Source organism: Macrobrachium rosenbergii, chromosome 3 (genome assembly GCF_040412425.1).
Source record: "Macrobrachium rosenbergii isolate ZJJX-2024 chromosome 3, ASM4041242v1, whole genome shotgun sequence".
Taxonomy (NCBI): Eukaryota; Metazoa; Arthropoda; class Malacostraca; order Decapoda; family Palaemonidae; genus Macrobrachium; species Macrobrachium rosenbergii.
This window is the reverse complement of record NC_089743.1, coordinates 5,311,363-5,338,650: the sequence shown is the minus strand read 5'-3', so window position 1 is coordinate 5,338,650 and position 27,288 is coordinate 5,311,363. Positions and strand designations below refer to the sequence as shown.

At 40.5% G+C, this 27,288-nt stretch overlaps 1 protein-coding gene across 1 annotated transcript in view; it reads left to right on the top strand.

The window, feature by feature from the left end:
- The window catches only part of oxt (Xylosyltransferase oxt), a 242,815-nt gene that overhangs the window by 70,039 nt on the left and 145,488 nt on the right, over positions 1–27,288 (top strand). Inside the window, exons 3-4 of the mRNA XM_067126572.1 lie at positions 5,430–5,587; positions 5,683–5,737. Coding sequence (XP_066982673.1) covers positions 5,430–5,587; positions 5,683–5,737 — 213 coding nt within the window. The remainder of the gene's footprint in view (positions 1–5,429; positions 5,588–5,682; positions 5,738–27,288) is intronic.

Sequence of the window (27,288 nt, the reverse complement as noted above, 5' to 3'; positions counted from 1 at the left end):
GCCCCTCGTTATGACGCTCCACTTGTTTCTCGCCATGACGCTTCTCATGCTGCTAAGCATGACGCTCCTCATGCTGCTCGGCAAGACGCCCCCTTGCTGCTCGACCTCATCTGGATGCTCGTCAGGCCAGACGCTTCTTGCCGAGATTTTCGCGACCCTCTCGGACTTCTTCCAAGCAGAAGTCCCTTTTGTGAGTTGGTCTGCAAGGGCTTAGACCTCCCGGAGTTTCTCCAATCTCTTCGGTTGCTCCCATTGAAGAAGGAGAGCTGTCAAGTGCATCGGAACCTGCAGTTGAGGAACAGTCCTCGACTTCAGCTTCTTCTGATTACCAGGTCTTGACACGTTTGCTGAAGGACTTGTTTGGGGACAAGTTTCAACCTTCTGCTCCTCGCCCTCCTCCTTCGCAGTTAACCTCGTCAAAATCGCAGAAGACTTCAGGTTTTGTGAAAATGGCCACGTCTCTCTCTACGAAGAGGGCCTTTAAGAAGGTTCAGGAGTGGATAGACTCCAGGAAGGCCCAGTGCAAGACTTCTTTCGCCCTGCCTCCGTCAAGGTTGAGTGGGAAAGCGGGGATTTGGTACGAGACGGGAGAGGATGTTGGTTGGAGAGTTCCTTCCTCTTCCCAAGGGGACTTCGCCAGCCTTGTGGACGCTCCTAGAAGGTCTCTCCTTTCGTCAGCGAAGGTGTCCTGGACGTTGTCTGAGACTGATCACCATCTGAAAGGTCTCTTCAGAACATTGGAAGTTTTCAACTTTCTGGACTGGTGCCTGGGAGTCCAGGACTTGCAGGCTCGTAGCCCTGACTCCATTAGTCTGGGAGAATTGTTCAGCGTCCTAACTTGCATGGACAAGGCGGTCAGGGATGGCTCGAAGAGCTGGCTGCCCACTTCTGTCACGGGCTTTTAAAGAAGAGAGCCATATACTGCAACTTCACTGCGAAGTCGGTCTCTCCTTCTCAGAGGGCAGAGTTGCTGTTCGCCCCAATGTCTAGCCATCTTTTTCCCCAGTCCTTAGTCAAGGATACTGCCGCCACTTTGCAAGAGAAGGCTACTCAAGACCTCCTGGCCCAGTCTTCTAGACGTCCAGCAGTCCCTTCGACTTCTTCCCTTGGGCAGGCTTCCAAGATACAGAAGCCCTTTCGTGGAGGAGCTTCTTCAAGATCGTCCTCTCGAGGAAGAGGTCTCTCCAGAGGTAGAGCCCCTTCAAAACCTAGGGGCAAGAAGTGACTCTGTGGACCTCCAGACACTGGTTGGAGCCAGGCTTCTTTCCTTTGCAAGAGCCTGGAGAGAGAGAGGGACAGACAACTGGTCCCTCGAAGTCATCGAAAAGGGATACAAGATCCCATTCCTCGTCTTACCTCCGTTGTGCACGAAGCCCAAGGATCTGTCGCCATCCTATCAGCAGGAGAAGCAGCAGATTCTATTTGACCTGCTCGAGCAAATGCTCGAGAAGAGAGCTGTGGAACAGGTCTCAGATTTACAATCCCCGGGCTTTTACAACAGGTTGTTCCTGGTCCCGAAGCAGTCAGGAGGATGGAGACCAGTCCTGGACGTCAGCAGGTTGAACCATTTCGTTCTGAAAGAAAAGTTCAAAATGGAGACGTCCCATTCGGTTATAGGAGCCTTAAGACCAGGCGACTGGATGGTTTCTCTCGATCTCCAGGACGCCTACTTTCATGTCCCTATACATCCTCTATCAAGGAAGTACCTGAGATTTGTCCTGTGGGGACAGGTATATCAGTTCAGGGCTCTCTGCTTCGGGCTAAGCACAGCCCCTATGGTCTTCACGGTGTTAATGAGGAATGTGGCGAGATGGCTTCACCTTGCTGGGGTAAGAGTCTCACTTTATTTGGACGATTGGCTCATTCGAGCCTCGTCAAAGTCGAGGTGTCTGGAGGACCTTCACACGACGTTGGGTTTGACGAAGTCCCTAGGACTACTGGTGAATTTCGAAAAGTCCCATCTGACCCCAACTCAGTCCATCGTTTATCTGGGGATTCAGATGGATTCAGTGGCTTTTCGAGCTTTTCCATCACAAGAAAGACAGCAGCAGTGCTTAGACAAAGTTTCAGCCTTCCTGCGGAAAGAAACATGCTCGGTGAGGGAATGGATGAGTCTGCTGGGGACCATTTCATCGCTGGAGAAGTTTGTTTCCCTGGGAGACTGCATCTCAGACCGCTTCAATTCTTCCTTGCAGAGAACTGGCAGGACAAGGAGGATCTGGAAGTTTCTCTGAAGATCTCTTAAAGGTGAAGGATCACCTAAGGTGGTGGCTCGATCCATCAAAGTTGGCAGAAGGCATTTCTCTCAAACTTCAGAACCCCGACCTAGTGTTGTTTTCCGACACATCCACATCGGGATGGGGAGCAACACTAGGGGGGGAAGAAGTGTCGGGCACCTGGAGAGGGGAACAGGTGTCCTGGCACATAAATCTCAAAGAATTGGGGGCGATTCAGTTGGCCCTACTTTTCTTCGAGGGACGAGTCACAAACCGAGTAGTCCAGATCAACTCGGACAACACCACGGCCCTGGCATACCTAAAGAAACGGAGGAACTCACTCTCGGTCCCTGTTCGCTTTAGCAAAGGACATCCTGCTGTGGGCACAGGCCCGGAATATTACGATCCTCACGAGGTTCGTTGCAGGTGTAGAGAACGTCCGTGCGGATCTTCTAAGTTGGCAACAACAACTGCTACCGACCGAGTGGACCCTGCACCAAGAGGTTTGTCAGGGACTGTGGAGGCTATGGGGACGTCCCTTGGTGGATCTCTTTGCAACTTCCAAGACGAAGAGGCTTCCTCTTTACTGCTCCCCTGTACTCGATCCAGGAGCGATCTCAGTAGATGCTCTTCTCTGGGATTGGACGGGGATGGACGTTTATGCCTTTCCCCCGTTCAAAATCCTCGGAGAAGTCATCAGGAAGTTTGCGTCGTCGGAAGGGACGAGGATGACGTTGATCGCCCCGTTTTGGCCTTTGAGGGAGTGGTTCACAGAGGTCATGTCCTTCCTAGTGGACTTTCCGAGAACACTGCCCATGAGAGTCGATCTACTCAGACAGCCCCACTTCGAGAGGTACCACAAAACCTCCCGCTCTGAGTCTGACTGCATTCAGACTATCGAGAAGCTGGCCAGAGCGAGAGGTTTTTCTAGATCAGTGGCGAGAGCTGTTGCCAGAGCCAGAAGATTCTCTTCCTGTAATTTGTACCGATCGAAGTGGACCGTGTTCAGGAGATGGTGTAGAAAGAAGGGCATTTCCTCTACCACGACCTCTGTGAGTCAGATAGCCGACTTCCTCTTGTTTCTGAGGAGTGAAGTCAAACTAGTGGTCCCGACTATCAAGGGATATAGGAATATGCTATCAGCTGTTTTTAGGCATAGAAACCTGGACCTGACTAACAACAAAGACCTTCACGATCTATTTAAATCATTCAAAACCACGAAGGTGCCTCAGCAAAGGACTCCTTCTTGGAATTTAGATGTGGTGTTACGGTTCCTGATGTCCAGTCCTTTCGAGCCTCTTCGTTCTGCGACATTGAGGAACATTACCAGAAAGACTATTTTTCTAACCGCTCTAGCAACTGCGAAGAGGGTTAGCGAACTTCAAGCCTTCAGTAAACATATAGGCTTTAAAGGACATAACGCAGTTTGTACTTTAAGTCCTACTTTTTTAGCAAAAAACGAGAACCCGTCTAACCCTTGGCCCAAGAGCTTCGAAATTAAGGGTATGGCTGAGATTCTGGGTCAAGAGCCAGAGAGAGTCCTATGCCCTGTCAGGGCTCTCAAGGTCTACTTGGACAAAACGAAGGAAAGTCGAGGCCCCTCGGACAATCTATGGTGTTCAGTGAAGAGACCGGACTTACCTATGTCGAAGAATGCACTGGCATTCTTCCTGAGGAACACGATTAAAGAAGCCCATTTATGCTGTCAAGACACTGATTTTAAACTTCTGAAAGTCAATGCTCACTAAGTGAGGGCGGTTGCAACTTCAGTGGCTTTTCAGAAGAATATGACACTCAATAACATTCTGGGTGCCACATTTTGGGCGTAGCAACTCTGTGTTCACTTCACACTACCTGAGAGATGTGAAGACGACATATGAGAACTGCTTCTCGCTAGGACCATACGTTTCCGCAGATACAATCCTAGGGGCAGGGAGTGACACACATCCTATCCTATAGAAAATGGTTAGGAAGTGTTTTTTATGGTTGTTGGGTCGACTGCCAGAGGTGGACTTCCCACTCTTTAGCTTTAGTTTTGCTATCCTAACTTAGTTAGGCTTGGTCAGGTGGTTGTTTTTTCTTTGTTTGCCCTCATTGTATGGTCAATATGGTCTAGTCACATCGTGGTCACACCCCCGTTGACAGATCATCTAGAACTCACCAGCTATACAGGTCACTACCTTGCTGGAGACTAGTAAAGCAGAAGCGGACTTGGGTGACAGTAATCACGAAGTCAGCTATGCTAACAGGTAAGGAACCAAGGTGTCAACCACCTACATGTATTATGTTTCCTAAATCCTATTCTGTCTGTACCCACCTCCAATGGTGGTGTTCAGCTATATATATATCTGACAGGTAAGTCTCTTGAACAAAATGATATTTTAATGATAAAATAAAGTTTGTTCATACTTACCTGGCAGATATATATATTCATAGTGCCCGCCCACCTCCCCTCAGGAGACAGTGGCACTAGAAAATCTGAATAGAAAATGGGAATGGTTCCTGATACCCGCCTCCCAGCGGCGGGAATGGGTACTAACCATCTGATCTCCCACTGCATGTGTTGTAAGTTTTGAAATTCTGTCGGACTATCAGAGAATACAGCTATATATATATCTGCCAGGTAAGTATGAACAAACTTTATTTTATCATTAAAATATCATTTTTAATAAAGCCAGATCCTTTGCACCAGCTTTGTGAGAAATTAATTAAGTAGCATAGTGGTCTGGCTAAACTACTTAATGATGATAAAGTACTATCTCAGGCAACTTCTTTGCCAGAACTTTGGGAAGACCACACCAATGGTGAACTGTTAGCAATACCTGTCACAGAGAAAAATTGCATCACCATATTAAGTTCCTCATAATCTGTAAAAGAGGAAGAACTTTATTATCTTTGTCTCCTCCCAGACACAATGCCAAAATACCTGTCTTTAATAGGTATGAATTACTGTCTTTAAAGCTGTTAAAAAACCTCAGGAAATGTGATTTTGAATCAGGGATTTAATGTAGTTGTTCAGTAAATACTTCAGAGTTATGTATGAAGTGAATTTATTTTTAATTATCTTTAATTATAAGGTTTTTATTTTGTTGTTGCTTTTTATATGATAAAGCATTTAGTTTTGTTTTGGATACAAAATTTTTTTTCAAACAGTTCAAATATAATATTTTTTTGCAATTTTCATGACTAATTTTATTTCATCCTGATGGCCAGGTCCTCCCATTGCAGAAGAAATTGAAAGTCTGGAAACAATACAAGAACATTTAGGGATAAAGGTTCCCTGTTTCCTTCGCAGTAAAGAGGCAGTTTCAGCCATTAAGCGTGCCACTACATCACACTGCAGGTCGCTCATTGCTAACATATCATGCCAGGTATGTATATGCTGTGCGTGTAATTTGGTTAAACTTGAATGTAATTAATGGAAATGTAAAGATTTTGCAATAAACCTTTACTACTCTACTTTCAGATTCAGTCTGGTAGCTTTTATCCCTCACGACTGCAGAGCTATTGTCCATCCAACGGTAAGACTATATGTAATGATACTTCTGTTTAGTTTACGTTAATACTTGCAGTAATTTTTTTAAGCTGAAACATTGCTATCTTGTAAGGTTTGAGGTGCTGCCCTCTTGAATTTCAGGAATTTTTCAAGTAAAAATGATTTCTATGACAACAGTAAATATACCATACTGTATAGAGTCGTGCATCATGCAACTATCTGAGACCTAATTTATAGCCTGATTTCAGGGGTTGTGTTGTACTCAAAATAAAAAGGTATGAGAGAATGGTCAAACAGTGGCATAAAAGGCTAGGCTAGACAAAATATAAGGCTATGATTCACACATCAAAATAATTGTCAACATAGTATGTAAAATAAACTTTGGAGAAATCCCATTCATTACCAGTAAATGAACTGCTGATGCTTACAGCAAGCACCAGCTAGGACCAGAGAATATAAGAGGAAACAAGTGAACATGGAAAGTAAAAGTTCTTGATTACATATGGTGAATTGTAATGTTTTGTAAGTGTTTTGAATAAATTTGAACTTAATTTTGTCCCAGTTCCCTTTACATTAAGTCTTGTCTTGTAAAAATAGATATGGATATTCTTGATAATGGGAAGTGAGGAGTGAAGTCAGTTGATGACAGGTAAAAATGTTGATGGGATGTTAAAAGGATCATCCGTAGATGGTGGATACTAATTTGGATATGAATAGAACAATGCAGTTGACTATTTTTAAGTAGATAATGTTGGTATATGCTGTAAGTTTTGTAAACCTGGTTAGGTCTGATTTACTAAGAATATTACTCGCTAAAGACTAGCTGATATTACATATCAAACCATCAGGCTGTGAATCGCATATCAAAATAATTATTGTGAATATTAGCTTCTAATGTATAAAATGCAGAATTATGGTAGATTATGATGTAATGTAAGTTCTTGAAAATAGTAACAACTAAAGAAATAAAAATAAATATGACCGTACAGTGCATCCTCTACTTAAGGCGATTCAATCTTACTTCGCTTTTTCAGTCCTGTTAACTGTTTTACTGTGCTGTAACTTGATGCAACATCAAGTTACGGTGCCATAAGCACCGTTGACAGTGCTAACAGCAAGAATAGGCATTAAGTTAATGGCACTTACAGTGCTGTTACTTGATGCAACATCAAGTCACAGTGCCATAACTCTAGTTACAGTGCCATTAAAGCAGCGATAATGGAGAAAAATTGACTTACGGCATGGTGCTGAAATGGATGCCCTGCCGTAAGTTGAGGACGCACTGTGTATTGTTCATAGTTTTATTCTGCACAAGTAGTTGTGTATTTTCTCAGTTGAAGGGTAGAGTGTTGTCAGTTGGTAAACCATAAAATGATGATTGGAAATTAATAACAAATCCTCCATACCTGGAGGTAGGTAATTTTGGTGTACCGTATATGCCGGTGTGTATGGCGACTCCGCATATAAGACGACCCCCCATTATTCACGTAAAAATGTAGGTTTAGAGGTATGGTCGCCATATAATACGACCCCCAATTTATTAATTTAAATAGGTAGTCCCCGGTTAATGGCTGGGGTTCTGTTCTAAGCCGACTGCTGCTAACTGAAAATTGCTGATAATAGTGATGATAAACCACTTAACGGCACTGATAAACCACTCACCGGCCCCAAAAATCGCTGACTGGCGCTGACAGTCTGGTTAATGACGTCACTAGCCAAGTAACGAAACGCTGTTAACCAATGCTGCAAGTAAGCTGGGACTACCTGTAACACTTTATCAGCTGATGTAAGCATAAGCAATTGTGAGGTCATTTTAAAAAAACACTGGTAAAGTACGTAAAGGATAATATTTTATTTGCAACGATTAAAACATTTTAAAATATTTTTAAACTATTAAAATCCAACAGTTCGTCATCATGTTCATCATCAAATATCATAAGTTTGTGGATGATGTCTTGTGATACATTTGTAAGGAAATCATCATACAGATCAAATTCCGAATCAGGTGGCGTGTAGATTTCTGCTTCTTCTTTTTGCTTTGCAAAGTTTACTGCTTTTAACTTGAACGAAGCTTCATACTTCCTCCTTTTATTTTTACCGATAGTTGTTGTAGCCATGATGGGAGCCTCGATGGCTCAGTCGGTTACAGCAGCAGCTTCGGACTTCGTAGAGGTCTGTGGCGCGGGTTCAAATCTGCAGCTGACTGATCAGAGAGGCGGACACTTTGCTATCCGTGTAGACATCCCGGGATTATATATGTAATCAACGGATAGGTTTGCTTAAAAAGCAAATGGGTGTTACAGACTAAATACACACACAAAACAAAGCCACTACAACACCTTCTAAAAACATAACAAACATCTCACACGTCTCGAACTCTCGCCCTACCCGCGCAACAACTTCTCGCTGCTGGGAAGAAAGGGCGTTGGGTCGGGTATGATACATGTAACATACGCTACCGGGGTCTAAGCGATGTCAGGCAGGGCAGCCTATCGAGACTACGGTCTACCCCAAAGCCAAATCAAAAGTCCTTCAAAAGCAGGCATCGTGCTTACCCCATACAAAAATGGGAAAAAAGCACGTTAAAAGAAGAAGAAGAAGAGATGTAGCCGTGATGGGGTCTTTTGATAACTGTATTTGAACAATGGTACTTTGTATAAAGCTAGTACAAGCAGTCCCTGGTTTACGACAGTCTTGACCCAAGCCGTTCCAATCTTATGACACTATTCAAAAATATTCATGAAAAATCTGGTTCTGACATAACACTGAACACGCAACGTTACGACGCAGTTTCAACATAACACCGAAAACCCGATGTTTCCGCAGTTCTGACATAAACCTGAAAACCTGACGTTACGCCAACCTGACATTACCGCGGTTCCAAGATAAACCTGAAAACCCCACGTTACGCTGCCGGTTACTTATTGTTGTGACTTGTGCCGAATTTCGGCCTACAACAAGCCATAGGAACAAATCTCCGTTGCAGCTCGGGGACTGCTTGTAACAAAGTGAGAGCTCACTCATCCTAATGTCTAATTTTGGTACTTACCTACTGTAATTACAGTATCAGTAGTTGTGTCGCTAGTGATTCACTTGAGTTTTTACCGTTATTGCAGTTGTTTTGTTGAGTGTTCATAGTTGTGTCGCTAGTTATTCACTTGAATTACCTACAGTTTTTACCGTTATTACAGTTGTTTTGTTTACAGTGTCGATAGTTGTGATGGTAGTTAACTATTGACACAGCTATCGACACATCAAGGAGTTAGTCTGTCATTAAAAATCTCGTCAGATTTAAGGTTTGCTTTTTATACTCATTTTGTAAGACGATCCCCCATTTTAGGGGAGATTCTTTAAGGTTAAAAAGTCGTCTTTATACACTGGCATATACATTAAGTATTATGGTACAATGTGTGTGAATATGTTTAGACATAACTTTATGTATGCCATGATCTTAGCTTAGTCTTAGCCTGCAGAAAATAGAACTTCTTTGATATACAAAATATATAATGAATTTGAATATGGGAAACAAAACATTTGAGGGTTGCATGTTATGCAAGGTTTTTTTATATGCTTGTATGTATGGTATTTCGTTGTTGAAATAAGGCTTGAATTTTTTAGACGAAGAAATTTTCATGTGAAATGCAGAAAGATGTTATATATTAGGGAAGTTTCTTTGTTTAAATATATGAAAAACAATGTTTTTATTACAATTAAAATTGTTTTTATACAAATTAGTTAATTATAGAATAGCCTTCAACTGTGCAAAATGCATACGGGTGCACAAATCAAGAAAACTGTTCCAGTGCACAAGCTTATCTAACTCCGGTATTGTTATTGTAATGAACCACTTTTTAGTTCTACAGGTTCTTTAAAATAAAAAGAATGGGACTGGAAAATCTGGCAGAGAATTGGTCAGACAAAGGAGGAGGAGGCTAAACAAAAAGTGGTTACCTTAAAATTAATTTATTAAAAAAATGTACACTTTATACAATGAGTCAGTAGCAAATTATCAAAGTGAATCAATAAATGATAAAGTGAACACCAAATTAACAGAGTCAGTACATAAATGAATGACATTAATAAAAATAAATGTGACCAGTGCAATAAACAATACAAATGACCAACAGTAGAGACGATAAAGTACGTTAAATAGAGGCAGCAAAAGCCAAAACACCATATGTCCACAATCTCATCGTACAAAAAGACTATCTTAAATACATTAAAATTTACTAAATATCTTAAATACATTAAAATTTACTAAATGAGTCAGCAAAAGCAACACGACCAACACTGTTACATGGAAAAAACAGTGTTAAAAGTAAATTTCCCTGTAAAGCCCTCATACTGAAATGGTAATGAAATAATCATAACAGAAAGGTATTCATTATACAACCAACAATTACACGTATGATTGCTAGAGCTTTGTTGCAATAAATACGCTACACCTCAATAATAAATAACCATAACAAGGCTAAACACCCAACCACAATAGGGTTAACAAGAAGAGGTGAGCTCCCAAAACAAGCGAGTCCACAATACTTGGACGAGAACACATGCAGAGATGAGGTGAGCTTCCAAACATGCTGGACTGCCATACGAGGTCACACTCCCAAGGACAAGGTCACTCCCAAGGATGAAGATCCAAAGAAAGACGAGGCCACCCACAAGAAAGGTGGTCCTCCAACATCCTGCAGTAGATGCTGCCATGTCAGTACTCCAATCTAATATTGGCTTCAATGCTGCTCCTGTACTGACTCTACGAATCTGAGGTACTGACTCTCAGGTACTGACTGACTCTCAGGTACTGACTGACTCGTTTCACCCTGCACTCCACTGACGACACCTCCACTGCCAACGTGGCGAAACATGTCAGGAGGAACAACAAAAGTAAGGAAACAGTTGAACTGCGATTGTTCCCTTCAAACAACTACTCGAACCTTACAGTTATGAATACTATACTAATGTCCATTCTTCTAAACTAAGCTCCACCTGAAGAGAAAGGTGAAGGGAGGAGGCACTGTAGTCTGTGAATAATGGGTTGGTATAAAAGCTAGTTTTATTGTACAAAAATAGGAGCCAAGAAAGGAAAAGCTAGCTGCCAGATGTTCAGTCTCAGGAACAAAATGATAGGGAGTTGGCAAGGCTCAGTCAAAATGGAGCACTTCCATGAGTATAGTTTGCAATGGGAGACTCTTCTTGAGATGGCCATTAACAGAAGTAATGGGTCTGCTGTGGAAGGAGAATCCAAAGGACACTCACCCAGCAGTAGGGACACAAAGGCAGAAGATACTCAAGGAAACATGCCTCCAGTGTGCCAGACCACTGGTGAATGATTCATAAGGATGAGGAAGGTGATTCTGCTAAAAATTCATGGTCTGCCTCAATAAAGGTTCCATTGAATACAAATCAAGTGTTTTATGAGTGTCATCACAAAGATGAAACATTGCAAAAGTGTTCTGATAGTACAAGGTGCTTGTGCTAAGGTTGGCAGAGACTTCCATATTGTACTTGAAAACCAAATAGGATGAAATTGCATGGAGAAATCCAGAGAGGATGAAATTTCATGAACTTCACGGGCCATAATCTTGAGTGAGGCACGGTCGTCTTGTGATGCCATAGAATAGGCCTGAGTAATTATTTGTCATGCCAATAAGAAATAGCATTATTTGGGATTAATGTTACCTACTGTTAAAGTTAGCTTGATCTTTGTGCCCTTATGTGTGATTGGCATTCAAAGGCTAACCTGGATGGACCATCTATAATCACCTTTTTCCCTCTGGGTGATGTTGTAATGTTTACAGTCTTGTCAGAATTCTCCCTGCTGTGGCTGTTTTCATACATTGTGATGTGAGTCTACCAACTTTAACTATATTTTGGCTGATTTTCCCCTGTGCAGTATTGTGCTTGATTTTTGTTTTGCATTGTGTCATCTACAGCAAGTAGATATAGATGTGTTAAGTTCTATAAGAACAATTTTGCATAAAATTAATTTATTCAGTTGGGCATGATGGCCACATGGTGTAGGTGTTATGTATAGGGGTAATGAGTGTGATTTTTCTTCTCATTTGTGAAGAATGTAAGGAGTGATCTGATGTGGAAATGAATTTTTATTCTCATTTGTGAAGAATAGATTAAGACAATAGTGATCTGATGTGGAAATGAATGATTTTATAAAGTCCTCCTCCTCCTCCTCCTCCTCCTATCCTCCTCCTCCTCCTTATCCTCCTCCTCCTCCTCCTCCTCAATCCTCCTCCTCCTCCTCCTCCTCCTCCTCCTCCTCCTCCTCCTCCTCCTCCTCCTCAACAGAAAATAACTCATGGTTGTAGCTTTTATCAGTTTTGAAATATTTTCACATAAATCACGATAACTGCCAAAATTTCAACCTTCGGTCAACTTTAACTTGACTGAAATGGTCGAAAAACGCAATTGTAAGCTAAAATTCTTACATTCTAGTAATATTCAATCATTTACCTTTATTTTGCAATAAATTGGAAGTCTCTAGCACAATATTTCGATTTATGGTGAATTTTTGAAAAAACATTTTCCTTACGTCCGCGCGGTAACTCGGCCGAACATCTCAGAAATTCTTTTGTCACGTTGTCGTAATGTTTGCACCATTTTATATTAGTCGTTTCATAAACTTTTATATATGAAAATGTGTGCAATTTCATGTAGAATACAACAGAAAATAACTCATGATTGTAGCTTTTATCAGTTTTGAAATATTTTCATATAAATCACAATAAATAGAAAAAATTCGACCTTTGGTCAACTTTAACTCGACCGAAATGGTCGAAAACTGCAATTTTAAGCTAAAAACCTTACAGTCTAGTAATATTCAATCAATTAGCTTCATTTTTCAACAAACGGGAAGTCTCTAGCACAATAATTTAATTTATGGTGAATTTTGAAAAAACATTTTTTACGTCCGCTCGTTACAATTCATGCATCATTTTGTGATAATATTTTCTCTGTGTTGCTTTGATCGTTTTACAATTTGTTATATACCAAAATCATCGCAATTTAGTGTACAATACAAAGAAAAAAAAATTTGTTAGCTTTAACCGTTTTGCTCATAGCGTGATTTGTATACAATTATATATGAATTTTTTTTCATTTCTGATGGTTGCATACTAAACTTCAGGCAATGACAAAAAAAGGAGCCAAAAATGAACTCTTAATCTTAAAAACCAAGTGTGCTGTGATTTTTTGAAAAAAACTTTTTTTCCGCTTCGGTGCTAACTCCCGAAGGCCGCCGGCATACGACAGACACTTTTGTAAATAGAGGCTCGGCGTTAGAGGGTTAATGTGAGAGGTAGCATTGTCATTCAATAGGTTTGTAACAAACCATGTTACAAACCTATGGTTTATACATATGGTTTGTAATATGGTTTGTTACAGCTTTGTCAGGGTGATAATTTTCAGCAAAACTTTGCACTTCCCACAGTCTGTACAAATTTCTTTTATTAATGAACTGGAGACATCTTCCCCTCCCTCCTCCCTTCTGAAGACAATTCTTCAGCTGTTGTCTGTTGCAGCTCCCTCTGAAGGTCCTGCAGTTCTTCAGTGGTAAGCCCTGTTTTGTGCTTCTCCAGTAACTCCTCCACATGATCATCACTTACCTTCAAGCCTGTGGACTTGCCCATAGACACAATATCCTCCACAGCAGGTTCAGCCTTGCTGGCATTGCTTTCCCTTATAAGGGCCATGATCCACATATCCACTATAATTTTAAAAAACACAAGATACAGAGATTTGCTGACAAAAAATCCTTAAACTGAATTGTCCTTTAGTAGAGACGTCCATTAACTGGGATATGACTACTTCAGAAGGTGGTCCTCTTAACTACTGTACTTTGGCTGAAGGAACCCAGGTCAACAAAAATTGATATATCAGACAGGGACAATGCTTTTATCCCCAGCAAGCTTAGCTATCATTTGCTATTGCCCTTGACTTGTCACTTCTGCCCAATAGTGAGGACCTGTTCAAGAGGAAATCTGTTCTTCTGGGAGAACTAATAATACGGATTAGACTTATGCCCTGTCTGCACCTCCAGGTTCACCTAGATGTCACAGCTAACATCTCAAATGGTTCTCTACTCGTACCCTACCACCAGCAAACCACTTGCACTGCATGGGAAGGCCCCCTGCTCCTTCATTAAGTTGCATGCCACCTGGAAATGTCTTTTTTAAATAAGTTTCTGAGTTTTCTGGATGGTCATCAGAAATAATGTTCCCCAAATATTACTGCCATGATATTGAAGAGTTTGGACTGTGCTGTGTCAGTAGGTAGCTCTGGTAAGTCCTGGCCCTTTAGTTCCTCTAGCAGAAAGGGAGGGCCCCTCTGATGCCCACTTGTTGGGTTCTTTTGTATGTTCCTCTCAGGACAAGCAATGGGTACATTGTCAAAAAGCAAGTTCTGGCATAGGAAAACCAATTTTTGGTAGTTACTGAGAGTTCTCAAACCCACCAGCTTTCCATGACAGAAAGACATAGGGATCTTTGGTGTTTTTTTTTCTACAGAGCTGGCAAGTAATGGCTAAACTTGCCCTGCCTGTGCTAGGCAGGATAAAGAGCTGTCTGCCTTAAGTCCATTTATATACCATCACTATACCAACAGTAGCACTATTGCAGTCTAGACCAGCTATGAGAGAATTCTTGATATTAGTCAGTGTGTGTTATGGAGCATCAGGGGGACCATATAGGTAATTCTTCTGAGGATGAGCAGCAGCTGCCAAAAACAGGTTTTCCTTTTATCAAAACAGGTTCTATTTGGAATGAATCTTACCTATTGTTCAAGTTAGCTTATATCTTTACACTTTTAAGTGAGATGGACCTTCAAAAAACAAAATAACTCTTGGCTGACCCGCTGGACTGTATGTAATCACCTGTTTCCCACCAGGTGGCATTGGAATGTTTGCATTCATGTCAGAATTTTTCATGCTGTGTCCTTGTGCATACCATGTGAATCGGTGGTATAATATTAAATTTTGACCCTACTGTATCTGGCTGATTGCCTCCTGTACAGTATTGTGCTTTTTTCCTGTTTTTGCTTTATGTCATCTACAGCAAGCAGAGATAGAAGCATTAGGTTATATAGGAATGAGTTTTTTTGTAAACTGAATGCTTTGGTTGTGCATGATGGCCATGTGTGTGTTAACTTACCTGTAAGAACACGATTGTAGTTTTTCTTCTCTTGAAGAAAATAAGGAGCAGTCTGATGAGAGGATGAATAATTTTGTGAAGTATCAGAAGGTGTGAGAGGCTAATAGATTACGTAAACAATTCGTTAGGGCCAGCCAGAAGCCTACTCAATTTTTTCCTTCTACAGTGTTGCTTCTCCCCTCCTCCTCCATTGCTTGATAGGTTGATTCCTCTCTCACTTCCTCTGCTCCACCTTCTTATGCTCCCTATGTGGTTCAGGAGAAAAATGATAGTTAAATTGAGGTTTGTCCTCTTTATTGGTTAGATATTCGACCATATATATTATGGGTGAAGATTGCGGTTCCCCCCTTAGTGGTTAGCAATTTTTAGCTTCCCTCGCGAGAGAGGTGCTGTAGCCTTCATCTGTCTTTAGCCTACCCTCTGGATTGCCCTGCGGCAGTTGTTCTCCGCTGACAGGGAACCAAGGCACGTCTCACGGGCAAGGTCTCTCTCAACTGTCTTCTGGCTAGAATTTGATGCATTTTCCAAAGGATTTATTTGGTAGAGTTTAGCTAGTATCCATTTTTGGAGGGAGTGGTGATGTGTGTGAACTGTTGGAGTTACCTAGAGATTGTAGACATAGGATTAAATTTACTTCAGTAGTTTTTGAGCCATGTGTCAGTAGTGCTATTGTTAATCATTTACGCATCCTGTATTTTCTTCAGTTTCTGATCTTAACCCCTCCCCCTCTTACTCAGTCTCCACCCCCCTCTGTTGCCACATATTTTTGTCACCTTTTGACAAATATTCTTACTTTTACTGGTGGCTCTTTGTCTTCCACCACTTACTTATTTAGATTGAGCCAGCCTTATTGTGGAGTGGGCTCTTGCTCCTTGGCAATCACCTCACTGTGTTGTACAGATGGCTCCAGCTGTCGTCCTTGTTCCGTGGTGATGTCATGCAAAAACCTTCTACCTTTTCCCACCCAGCAATCTTGTTGATTTAGCTGGCTTTATTCCAGCACGGGAAGTCTCCCAGCTGTCTGGTACTTATCACTGGCATCCAGTGACTTTATTGCTGATGTTCCCAAGTACATCTCCTTCTCTGGTGTTTATTGCCTCACTGTCTTTGTCCATGGATTTGTTGTTTTCTGCCATCTACATTCTTCCTTGAGACTTGATGGTTTTCAACCTTGATTTAATTGATTCTCCTTTAGTTTTTAAACAATTCATAGTTTGTGTTGTTCCACTTTCGCTCCCTTTTGATGAAGATGAATCTGGTGATCTGTGCTTTGTTGCATGCTGCTATCTCGGCTCCTGTTTAAACGAGTAAGAAATTCAAAACTGATTCTGGTAAAATGTCTTTTCAAGAAAAGTCAGTGCCAGTTAGAAAAAAGGGATTACCGTATTTGATGGTTTAAAATGTCTGACGCACCCCAATTTCAGCAGGACATTGAGGAAAAAAATGTTTCTAGCCTTGATTTTGGTAAGTAAAAACTGTAGTATTAATCATATGCATATTGTTTCTTACCGACAGAATCAACAAAACATTAATAAAGAAGTTATTTACCATACAGTATTTATAATTATCAAAATATGTATTATACAATCAGCATTTACTATGATCAATGTTTCGTCTGCTGCAAAATAGATTGCAACACATTCATTTGTAAACATTGTTTCTTACCGCAGAATCAAAAAAACATTAATAAAGATGTTACCTACGGTAATATATGTTATATATATCCATTGTATATTATAAAGTATGCAATCAAGGGGTAAAATTCAATAAATAAAAATGTTTCATGTAATGTGTGTAGTCTGCCCAGCAACTGAACAAAGCCATGTTATTATTCTTAAAGTGCTAGCACGAAAGTTCTGATATCAACTCAACGTAGCCTTGTTATTATGCCTAAAGAGAATGGTAGCAGGAACAACCACCAATTGATCGAAGCCATGTTATGCGTAAAGAGAATGTTAGCAGGAATGTCAACTACCAACTGAACGAAGCCTTGTTATCCGCTGGATAATCACCAATAGGTGACACGTGTGTAAGTCTGTAAATGTGGAATGTGGGGATCCGCTGTAGGCGGCAATGATATTAACACATTTTAATGACAATATCGATGATAATAACAACGTAGATATTGATTATAATACTAGCAGTAGTAATTGCGGTGATGGTAAGTGTGATAATGATAAATAATTATAATAAACTTTGTTTTTAATAGGTTATTAGGATAACACCGAATGTTAGGCTAAGCTACAACATCTACATGACGTTTCATTATAATTTCGGCCAAAATTCTTAAATTTTGAGCCTACATTATGTACATAGGACAAGTTTTTAGGCCATTTTTTTGTTAAAAAGTGCGTCTTATACGCCCGTCAAATACATAACAGTCAAAAGAGAAAAGCTAATAAAACTCTTTATAGTTAATTAGCTCTGCACCTATTACTAGCACCTATCACTAGCAGTGTAGTGTGCCCACAACTGTGTTTGTGGAGCGAGCACATAGGAACCAACCGAGGTGATGTTGGAAGTATATCACTTTGAGCTGGTTCTCGGAATGACACTGTATCAGTTTCCAGTTTCATAAAGTGGCTGCGAGCAGTGTTAAGACATAGATATGATCAGTTTTTCACCTTTCTCTGTTCAGCATGCAAGTTTCAAGTTCTTGCGCCATGGAAGCAAAGACTTCTCTAACTGATAAGGTACTTTGAAGTCGGTATTCCGTTTGTAGCATGACGGCTTGATTACTCCGAGAAAAATATATACATGTGAATATGTATATGTGTATATATGTATACATGTGTATGTACAGTATATGTATATATGTAGATACATATAAGAAATAATGATGATAATAATAATAGTTATATGATTGTTAGTCCTGAAGGGGCAGTGTTTCTTGATCAGGCATCAGAGTATTAGATCTATCATACCTTGATAGATCTATTTCCAAAGCCAAGGGAGGAATGTCTTACTATTCTTTTTTGTGTCTTGGTTTTAAAGTAACAAAAGATATGTATATGTATGTATCGTATAAAGTACAGGAAGTCCCTGGTTATTGGCTGGGGTTCCTTTCCTGACAGTGTGACGATAACTGGAAATCAATGAATATCGGCACTCATTAGTGCCGATATCCGCTTATCTGGTTATCAGAACAAAAAATCCAGTTATTATCATCGCTAGACAAGTGCCATAAAACTGGATTGCCAATAACCAAGGCCACCAATAACTGGGGATTGCCTGTAGTCTAGCTCAACCTTTATTAACTGTTTGTGACATACTCCATCACTGTCTCCTTAACCCCAAAGTGTTTAAAGCCATCGTCGAAGATGCCTTGAGTCAGGAGAATAGAAATTCTTAGCACTATCTTTGATGGGTACCCAGAGAGTTTGCCTGCTGACAGTTTGCCTACGGACAGTATGCCTACCAGTCAGTTTGTCTACTAATGGACAACTGTTTCATAAACCACTAAGGGTATCCGTGATCATTATCAACCTAGACAGTGCGTCCCTACAACTAGTAAAGAAGTGGAATATTTATCTTTATCTTATTTTTGACAAGTGTCTGTTAAAATGAAAAAAAATATACAGTACATATTTATTGATATGAGAAGAGAAAACAGTGTACATTATTCATACCATGCTAACTGAATCAAGAACAGTGCCATTGGTGCTCTGTGTCACAAAGCACAAGTATGAAGCAATTTATGATGCAATATGGACCTTCTTCAAGAATGAAAGAAATTTAAACCTCGAATCCCTTATGGTAGACTTTGAAAGGGCAGCATTGAATTCTGTCAAAAGACACTTTCCACAGAGTCGAACCAGTGTTGTCTGTTCCACTTTGGGCAATGTCCGTGGCAAAGAATTCAAGCCCAAAGACTTGCCAACTGGTGTGCTGCATGTCCCGAAAATGCAATACTGATTAAATCACTGCAAGCACTTTCATTTGTTCCTCTACAAGATGTTAGCAACATGTTTGAATTATTTATACCTGCACTGGATGAGGAAATGGATGAGATCCTGGGAGACTCTAGAGCTTATTTCAAGGCTACATGGATTGGGAATGTGCAGCGAGGACGAAGAAGAAGACAGCCTGCTTTTCAGCAGGGACTTTGAAATGTCCATGAAAGAGTTTTACATTATTTGCCTCACACAAACAACTCAGTAGAAGACTGACACAGAGCCTTCAACCTAAGAGTCGCCATTAAACACCCAACTGTGTGTCAACTTGTAGACCGAGTGCATAAACAGCAAGCCGACAGTGAACTCCTTATTGATCATGCCAACACTGGAGTTGCATTGCCACCAACCAAGAAAAGGTACGAGTATGTCAATCAATGCCTGAAGAACCTTGTGGAGAAGTATGATACCATCCTGGTTTATCAATATCTTTGTGGCATTGCTCACAATTTATAGACTAGACTGATTTTTTGGTTTTAGATTTGATTTAATAAATTAAAATAAAATATAATGTCCATTAGGCATAACGTCCAGTAGGCAAACTATCCTTAGGCATAATGTCCTGTAGGCATAAAGTCCAGTAGGTAAACTAGCTGTGGGCAAACTGACCGGGAGGCACATTGTCCATAGGCAAACTGTCAGTAGGCAAACTGTCCATAGGCGAACTGTTTGGTCACGCTTTGAAGTCTTTCCTCAAGGGTTTTGCCCCCACAACTTTTTCTACATGAAATTTCCTTGCAGAATATCCCAAACTGCTCTCGACTTCTACTTCAGTAAGTGATCAAGACTTCTACTTCAAGAAGTGATCAGGGCTCAAATTCTAAATGAACAATTGCAAATGCATTCATAACTTATGGTTTGAACTCTTAGTTCAAGTGGGCTGTAAGGATCCTCTGAAGGCTGTGTACAGAGTTTCTGAAGTGTGGCAAAGCTTCAAAAAGAACCTTGGGTAGTGATGGTTCTCAGGAAAATCAGTACCATTTGTTATTTTTCCACCCCTGTCCACATTCTCAATATCCTCTTCTCCCCACTCTCTTTTAATCTAGTCACTGAGGTTTTTACCATCAATTTTCTTGTTCCTAGGACCTCAGGGAGGAGGCTGGTTGTTCATTTTACTCCTTATTTGATGGGGTCATTCAGTTCTGTCCTAGCGGCCATTTGGAAGGACAAATGGATGATTTCTGTTGACATGTAGGACACGCACTTCTACATCCAGGTACATCCTTAGTCAAAGAAGTATCTATGCTTTGTTGTCTAAGGGAAGGTCTTCCAATTCTAAGCTGTGTGTTTTGGTCTGAGTATGGCACCACAAGTATTCACCTGTGTATTAGCATCTTCGGCAGGATGGAGTCATCTGCATGGTATCAGAGTTCTATATTTGGACGACTGGTTAGTTCTTGCTAGCTCATTTCAGGCGATCTTGAGGGTGAAAGATGATCATCTTTGTCTAGCCTCAGGGCTGGGGATCTTGTTCAATGTCAACAAATCTGCTTTTGCAGATCCAGTTCATTGTGTATCTGGGAACGAAGATTTACTCACTTTTTGGGTATTTTTCTGAATGAGAGATAGATAGACAACTTTGTACCACTACAGTATTGAGAGAATTTTGATGGGTCTACCTCTAGACCTCAAGAACCCAGATGTCTCTGAGGCAGAGTGGGGAGCCATTCTGAGAAAAACGTGATGTCAGGGAGTTGGACTGCAGAGAAGGGTAAGCAGTGTGTAAAAAACCTAGAGCTTTATATGGCTTGCGGTGGTCTTGTGCAAGCAGAACATTTAGTCAGAGACAAGATGATTGCAGTCTTTTCCAACAATTCAACCTCATGTTCTTACATAAGGAGACTAAGGGACACAACTCTAGAGATTTGTTCAGGCCAGCAAAGACATTCCGCCTCCTTTAGGTGGGAGTCCAAGAACATTATTCTACTTCATTTTGTCCCAGGGAGAAACAATGTTATCACAGACCAACTCAACAGAAAAGGGCAACGTCCTCCATCAGAACAGTCTCTTCTTCCACAGGTCTACCAGAAGTTGTGGTACCTGTGGGGAGACCTAAACATCAGTCTGTTTGGTACTGCCCAAATTGCAACACTCCCAGTTTACTGGCCCCCATTCCTAGATCCTAAGGCATGGATTCGATGCCTTTCTTCAAGAGTGGTTGAATGTGGATCTTTACGCTTTTCCTCTGTTTGCTGTTTTGAGGAAAATGCTCAATTTGCAAGCTTCACAGAGCACAAGGATGACTTTGATAGCTCCATGGTAGCCCCAAAGGGAGTGGTTTCCTGAACTTCCTTTCCTGGCAGTAGACATTCCCTTCCTCTTGCTGTTCAGGAGAGGACTTTCAAACAATCTTATGGGAGAAGATCCTGTCAAACCTCCACATGCTGCTTCTGACAGCACAGAGATTGTCAACCGTCTGTTACAAGCTAGAGGCTTTTTTTTTTTTTAAGAGTGGCCAGGGGAGCAATCCTTAACTCTAGAAAGCCCTCCACTGTTAGACTAGTAATAACAATGGTCAGTTTATAGATCTTGGCACTTGTCCAGAGGGATATCCAGCACCTGCACATCTATAGATATCCTGATTAAGTTTTTCTAATGTATCAGGTACGCAAAGATGTTTTCTGTTGTAGTGATCAAAGGATGTTGCCTCAAGTTGTCTTCAATTCTGCATCATGCTAACTGGAATAACACTATAAATTTAAATTTGAAAGAGGTTTTCGATCATTTGAGCTGGAAATTTCAAATCTTATCATGGTTTACGATGAAATTTGGATGTAGTCTTCGAGGATTTAACATTACAGTACCTCAGTTTGAGCATGTATAAGGCATCTCTTAAGAGCTTTAAAGACACTTTTCTTTTAGCTCTTTTTACAGCAAAGTGTGTTAGTGAGCATCAAGCACTTTCTTGTAAGTAGCCTTTGTTTTAGTGGGAACCTCTCTCTTTTCTATCATTGTTTAGAGAAAAGACATAGAAGTGAAAGCCTTTCAAGATTTGTGTAAGTGCCTAATTTAGCTGCAGCGCCAAATTTAACCGCTTTGGTAGGCAATGAAGAAGTGGCTTTGTTATGTCCAGTTAGAACTCCAAGGGTTTACCTGGACAGACTTTAAGAGAAGCAGTTAAGAATTTATTCTGTGGTGTTAGGAGGCCAAAAACTCCTATGTCCAAGAATGCTTGATTTTTATTGATTTCTAAACTTTTATTATCAATTTTGACAGTAAAGCCTAATGGCATCTGTGCCGCAAGCATGCCTTTTTTATTTCCTGTAAAACATTTCACTAGAGAATGGGGACATAACTCTTTTGCTGCACATTATTTTCAGAACATTCACATTGTGCATTGAGACATATAAAGCCCTTAGTCTTATCGTTGCGCTGGGGACGCTTTCTCCTGGACCAAATGAGAGTACCTTTGCTTTCTTAGTGTTAGTTGTTAGGAAATCCTGGTATTGAACTTGGGAGCATGAAGGTACACAGTGGCCTATAGGAGTGAACCTTCATATCTGAAGGTAGCTGTTGTCTTTAGTTTTGGACTGTCAGTTATGGGCTTTCAACTCAGGCACAGGAGTCACTAGTATTATAAGAAGTAGTTGTTTTTCCCTGTAAGGATTCTCTAACAAGTCTCACTGCAATGGCTTGCACCCTGATGTGGTTCTAGTGTCTGGCAACAGTACTTGCCAGGAAGGATCACACAACAGGCGGGAATGTTGAGAAGTTTTTTCCCCTCATTATAAAATCTTTTATTTAGCTTGGCTGAATAGTTGTTTCTCTGGCTGCACTAACCCACCATCCACATTCAGTGCGGTAGTCAGCTAAATTTAACTGTAGGTAAGGTTCATTCCAAATATTGAAATTTTTATGAGAAAAATTAATTATTTGGTTACTTACCTACTGTTAAAGTGGAGACCACCCAACCTTCCCACATCTTAGTAGGTGGTCATAAAGAATTCTGACAACGTAAAAATTTTAATGCCACCTTGTGAGAAAAAGGTGATTACAGAGACAGTCCCAGTTGGTCAGCCAAGCGTTATTTTTTTTTTTTTGAATGCTGATTGCACCATTGGTGCAAAGATATAAGCTAATTCAACAAAAGGTAAGTATACAAATTATTAATTTTATCATAAAAATTTGTGTATTTTTCACAGGCCAATAACATTGTACAGTACTAGGCACAAATAAGAGGGATTTTGCTCTGTGGAAACTGAGTTCCAGGGCATATGTAAAAGGATAAACTGTTTGGTCTGGCAGTGAAAGCAGGATTGTTTACAATTTTGGGGAAAAAATTTTATACAGTAATGTGTAACGTATACCTGTGTTAAAATAAAGAAACATGGATTAGGATACTAAAGGAATTGCAGTAGAGTGATTTAATTGTAATTAGTAGAATTGTTGTCAGACATGGTAATGTCAAGGCCAAGTACCTTAGACAGAATAGTTAGGATGAAGGCCTAAAATTGGAAACTTTTAAAAAATGTTGAAAATTGTGGGTCCAGAATGTAATCAGTAATTCTGGATACCAGAAAACTGTATTAATGAAAACAAACTCATTTCTGTGTTCAGCTTATTAGGTGTTCCTTTTGACAGTGTTGCATAGTAAGCAAATAACCTGTGGTGCCTTGACAAGTCACATACGAAAAGCCAAGACCATTGGGTAGTGATTAATGACTATGTGTTGGGTGGTGTTCCCATTGAGTTGTATTGATCCCTCTTACTGAGATGGACAGTTTTCTAAATTGTCAACCTTTTATTGCAGTCCTTTTCAGGATTTGTTTTCAGTAAACCATACTCCTTCAGTCTGTTTAAATGAGTAACTTGCTGGAATTTGGATTGTTTTTGCTGGTGCTGTAAATAATCAGATGAGAAAATATCTTCATGGTAGACAATGATAATCCAGAAAAATATTGACTAATCATAGTTTTATCTCAAAGTAAATTAATTCACATATGCTGAATCATTCGCTAATGCTAGTGAAATTGCTGCCATATCAGATAAGGTTTTTATATAATTTATTGTATCAGTAGTTAACATTTATTTTAATGGTTATTGTTGGTGCAGTCAGGAACAGAACTTAAAAATGTATGTGTATTCATGGTTTGTGTAAACCTTACAAATATTTTGTAGTAAATGCTATACAGTCACTACCCAGCTTACAAACAAGTTATGTTTCAGACGGCTGTTCGTATCTTGAATTGTTCATAAGTTGGTTTTTAATATTTAGTGCATAATTTTTATTAATGTTTACATTTCTGAGTTAACTTGGGAGTCATAGAATATACTATTTTCTTTGCATTTTCAAATCATGCAGTGTTATAAAGAATTACTATGGATGCTAGAAAGGTAAAGAGAAGAAAATAAAATCTAGATTATGCAGCTTTCAAAATTTTTTTCCCATGCTCTGAAAGTTATGAACTTGGTGAGAATTTCGCAGGAGCAGCATCTGACATTGGAAGTTCATAAAGTAAACAGTGCATACCACCATCTATTGACAGAGTACACTAAACATTTCCTATGGGGAGAGGAAATATAGGAAATGGAAATTCATCAAAGGACAAGTTGAATCGGGAAGATAGAAATAAATAGGAATACTTCACAAGTATAAATGTGTATTCTCATGATTGTAAGAAGAATACGTGTTAGTTAATCATGAGTATACTTGGGATAATCAGGGAAATGGTTAAAGGAACAGGTTCTTCTTCTTCCTTGTGTTCTGTTCTTTGCAAAAATTCTTACTAGTAGAATGGGCATGCAGAGGAAAATTTGAACTTGTGACCCTGTCTGTTCGTATCTGAATGATCATAGCTAGAATATTCATAAGTAGGGTGGTGACTGTATCATCATTGCATTTACATGTAATTGCTTCACTTTATGTTTATTATGGCTATTGTTACTTATTTTATGTAAAAATTAAGCTAATTTAAATACTACATTGTGCTGCGGGGGTGATTAACAGTTTTCTTTCCATTGATGCAAACCCAGGACGCAAGAGTAAGTCAGAACTCGGATACAGCACGATTAGTGTGCAAGCGACCTTTGACTGCAGAGGGCATTTCCTTAGAGTATCCAAGTCTTATTAGCACTTTAGATTAATGTTTGGGCTTGTATCTTGTAACCTTTAATATGGTTTTAAACTTTGTTTCCAAATTTATCTCATTTCTATTGGCAACATGGGTTTTTTTTTTTTTTTAGGCGCACAAGTTCTATTTATTCGGATGGGAGTACAAACCTATGCTCTCATAGATGGAGTACTCAGTGCAAAGCATGTTTGGCTCTCTGCTGACATGAGTAAAAAACAAAAGCCTATTGGGCAGTGCTGTGAATCACTTGTGACCTGAGCTGGGTTAGCTCTTCCATTTTGTTCTCAGCCATCTCGGTGTGCAATTGCGGCAAACCTTCATCTTGCGCTGGTTGAGATTTGCTTTTGTGTTTGTCATGTGTTCCTGCCCTTTGTTCATTTTCATTGCAGCATCATGCCCTTCCAGTGCGTTAACCTCCTCCAGTAGCATTAGGCTTTAGACCTGTGCAGTGTATGGTTACTTTTGTGCTGAAGAGAGGCTTTTGAGTGCTTTTTTCTTTGTGTGACCCAGCCATGTGGGTGCCCTCCTTTGTGTGACCTAGTGTGTTGTGTAGTGTCCACATGTGTTTCGTCTCCTGCTTCTGTGTGTTAAGGATGGCTATAATGGAGGTTTTGAAACCAAATTTCTGTCGTTTTGTGGGCAAGGGCAATTGTTAGACCCGTATTCTGTGTGTTTTTCGTGTCAAGGACAACAGTGTACAAGATAGGCCACGTGATGAATGAGAAGAAATGCTGTAAGAAGGGCAGCCCCTGTAGGGGACCAACTCTTAACCCTTCTCCTTGCCCTTCAGTGTCCCAGCCTTCACCACCTTTGCCAGACAGATGAAGATTTATAACAATGTATGGAGGCTAGACATCCTGTGGGAATGTTTGAGAATCCTACATGGCAACTCATGGGTTTCCTGTGTGTGAGAGAGAGAGAGAGAGAGAGAGAGAGAGAGAGAGAGAGAGAGAGAGAGAGAGAGAGAGAGAGAGAGAGAGAGCACAAATTACAGGAGCAATGTCAATAGATGGATCCCATCCTCCTCTAGTAGAGAACAGATGAGACCAGTGGGAAGGGGGGACTCTGTGAAGCAAAACCAATTGCTGAGGAGGAAGCATACACTGGAACGGAGTCAAGGTGTTGGAGCCTGCCATCCTGGAGAAGAGAACCTGAGACCAGAGGAACTGCACTTGGTGGGAGAACCTGTGAGAATTGATTTTCCCTTTGTATGTTGTTTCTGCTTTAATATTTTGCCTTTTTCTTGTTAGGTTCACAAGTATCAAGACCCATTGGTTAATGAGCATCTCCTGAGGAAATTTTACTAGAATTTTCTTTGACATTTATAAATGCATTTTTGAAGACACCATCACTTAATGAGCAGCTTTTAAGGAAATACAACAAGAATTTTCTGTAATGTGAATACTTTTGTGTAAGGGATGTGGAACCCACTTGTTAATGAGGGACCCTTGAGGAAATGAGGCAGAGTTTTTCCTCTGCACGTATAGGCACTCTTGTGTAAGAGATATCATCCCCCATCAGTTAATGGATACTTTGAGGAAATCCAGTTAGAATTTTTTTAGACGTGTATGAATCATTTTTGTGTTGAGAGGCATTACATTCATCAGCTAATGATACACCTTTATAAGAGATTTGACAGGTATTACAGTTTTGAGGGAGGCTTTGGAACGATGGTTACATGTCCATTAGCAGCTGTGCTGTTTTCTCCAGGTTGACTGATACTATTAATCTTTTTGGGTCTGCAGGGTTTAATCACTTGCAAGTCCACATAATTGACCCACCTTGGATAAAGGGGGTCTCTTTCTCTCTCGTATTTTCTTACACATACACAGCCAGAGTTGATATAATGCTTTGGAACCAAGTGACAAGAGTTTTCTCCTTGTCCCACTGACTAGACTCATGAGAGAGGGAAACATCTGACAACTTATAGGCTGAGACAAGAGGTTCCAGATGCCAATAGGTTTGCCATGTCCCCCTCTATTCCCTGATGAAATGTTAAGGAGTTGTTCTATAGAGAGCTAGCAGTCACGACCTGAGGCCCCACCTGGAGGGCACAGTCATGTCAGTTCAAGTGGTGGGATATGCAGGGAGTTGATAGACCTTGTCACAACCCTTCAGCCCTCAGTTTAGTACCTAAGCACCGAGAGGGGTCAGCACCCCTCCTTTTTTTAATGAGGGAAGGAATGGACAGTGTCTGCCCCAAGGCAGGGGAGCAGACTGCCATTTGGTTCCACAAAACCCTGCTATTGGGTAGCCCACACCCCATTTGAGGAGCAGCTCCAACCAAGACCACATAGCATCTCGGGACATGTCCCTTATCCCGCTTTGCTCCTCACCTTCCCAATCCTCTTGCATTGAGGCAGAGTGTCAACAAATGTAGCCAGAGAT